We start from the raw sequence: 1966 nt of genomic DNA on the forward strand, positions 1-1966 counted from the left end.
TGAACCGCAGCCTGGGACCGCCCGAGGGGAATGCCATAGCCCAGAGCCCGACCAGCATCATGCTGAGAGTGAGAAAATAAATAAATAAATAAAATCAGTGTCTGGGCTGAAACTGAGATCCGGCTATGAGAGCAATCAGCACCCTCTTCCCCGGGACACTTGAGGTTTGACCGTCTCCTCATGAAGCTGGTTTTGCTTAAATCCCTCTCTGAGCTGCCTGCGAGCATGGACAGAAGCATTGAAATAAATCAACATTCAAAAAGGAAAAAAACCCCATACTTGCTACAGCATAAGCTTAACATATTAGCCCTTAATCCACTCATTCAGCTCCCTGAACCGGGTGGGCTGGTGGGCTCCTGTCAGTCCCTAAAGGAGATTTTGCTGAAGAAAAAAAAATAAAATAAACCATCTCGAAATATAAATAAACAGAATTAATTCACCCGCTTTGGCACAAAGTCTCCCTCTGCTGCCGAGAGGCTGATGACTGAGCAGGGTGGTCACAGGTCAGCGCAAAAATGCTGCTGGGGAAATTTTAAGCATAACAACTTTCTTCTGAGCTTTCCCCCCGCCCTGGAACAGCGAGCGCAGACCTGGCTGCGGGTCTTACTCCCAGGTCATCAGACGATGTTTTTCCCTCACTCCTCTAAGCCTTCGGAGGATTTATGTCCACTTATCCCCCACCAGTAGGCAGCCTGGGAGCTAGTCCAGGTTGGTAATTGATGACTTGAAAAGGCTGTGGCATAAGGTACCAGTGCTTTTTCCCCTCTTAATAGAAACAATTAAACCATTCAATTATTTTACAGCAGCTTTATTGTTTCATGGTAGTTTCCAAGAAGTACGAGACAGCCCATGAAGAGCTACCAGTGTCTCACTGGTAGCTCCTCAATTGAGAAGGTACTGCTGACCAGGTCTTTTGGTCAGATCTGACACATGGGATGGATCTGGTCTTCCAGCGCTGACAAATATCCCATGTCATGCTCCTCCTCCCCATCCCAAGCTGCTCTGACCAGTTACCACACAATTACCAGTCTGGCAGCACCACCGACTTGCTCTCCCATCCCTGCACTGCAGGCAGGAGCAAAACCTATTGCTTCACGGCTGGAGTCTGGAAGATAAACTAATCCAGAGATCTTTGTTTCTTTGAGTTCCAGCCCCAGGACACAGCACCTGTCATCAAACTGGTGGCCACCATCATCCCTGCACACACACTGGCACCCTGGGGAGGACACCCGAGGACACCGTGACCCTCTGGCTGTCCTGCCAGCCCTCTTGGTTACATGGGTTTACCTTTGAAATACCCTTGAGAGGGCTGAGAAACGTGCTCAGATGTGATGCAACCAGGAAGTTATTCTTGCTAGAGCTCAGGAAACACATGTTTACACTCATAACATGAAACAAAAATAATCCTTGTGGAGAAATGAGTTTCCGGGCAATAAACCTTTTAGAAAGAGAAAACACAGAGCTCCTAGGGAAGGGGGAGCAGCTGTGGGTGTGCTGGAAGCAGACACGTGCTTTGCTTTTTTTTTTTTCTCATTATGATTATCTGTTTTCTCTCTGTGCCCCCTACCTTGTAGTGGTTGGCGGTGGCAGTGAGAAGGGAGAAGGAGATGGCGGTAGCTGCCATGGCGTGGGTGGAAGGCATCCCATACTCAGCATTCGTCCTTGCTTCCAGCTTGACAACAGGTGGCGAGAGGGGCCGTGGCCACTTCAGGATGTCCTTGGAGAAGTGAGAAGGGAGAAGGAGAGGGCGGTAGCTGCCATGGCGTGGGTGGAAGGCATCCCATACTCAGCATTCGTCCTTGCTTCCAGCTTGACAACAGGTGGCGAGAGGGGCCGTGGCCACTTCAGGATGTCCTTGGAGACCTGCCCTATGTACATCACTATCTGCGGAGAGGAAAGGTCGGTCAGCAGGGGCAGTCCCCGCTCAGCCCACCCAAGAACCACCTCTACTTCTGTGCTTTTTCCT

General features: G+C 50.1%; 1 protein-coding gene across 1 annotated transcript in view; it reads right to left on the reverse strand.

Moving 5' to 3' along the window:
* SGPP2 (sphingosine-1-phosphate phosphatase 2) overlaps nt 1-1966 on the reverse strand; it is a gene marked incomplete at its 5' end in the record, with an annotated part of 16745 nt that overhangs the window by 5105 nt on the left and 9674 nt on the right. The window contains 2 exons of the mRNA XM_010131508.1: nt 1568-1714; nt 1852-1884. Of these exons, the coding sequence (XP_010129810.1) occupies nt 1568-1714; nt 1852-1884 (180 nt within the window). The remainder of the gene's footprint in view (nt 1-1567; nt 1715-1851; nt 1885-1966) is intronic.

Source organism: Buceros rhinoceros, unplaced genomic scaffold (genome assembly GCF_000710305.1).
Source record: "Buceros rhinoceros silvestris isolate BGI_N320 unplaced genomic scaffold, ASM71030v1 scaffold3790, whole genome shotgun sequence".
Classification (NCBI taxonomy): Eukaryota; Metazoa; Chordata; class Aves; order Bucerotiformes; family Bucerotidae; genus Buceros; species Buceros rhinoceros.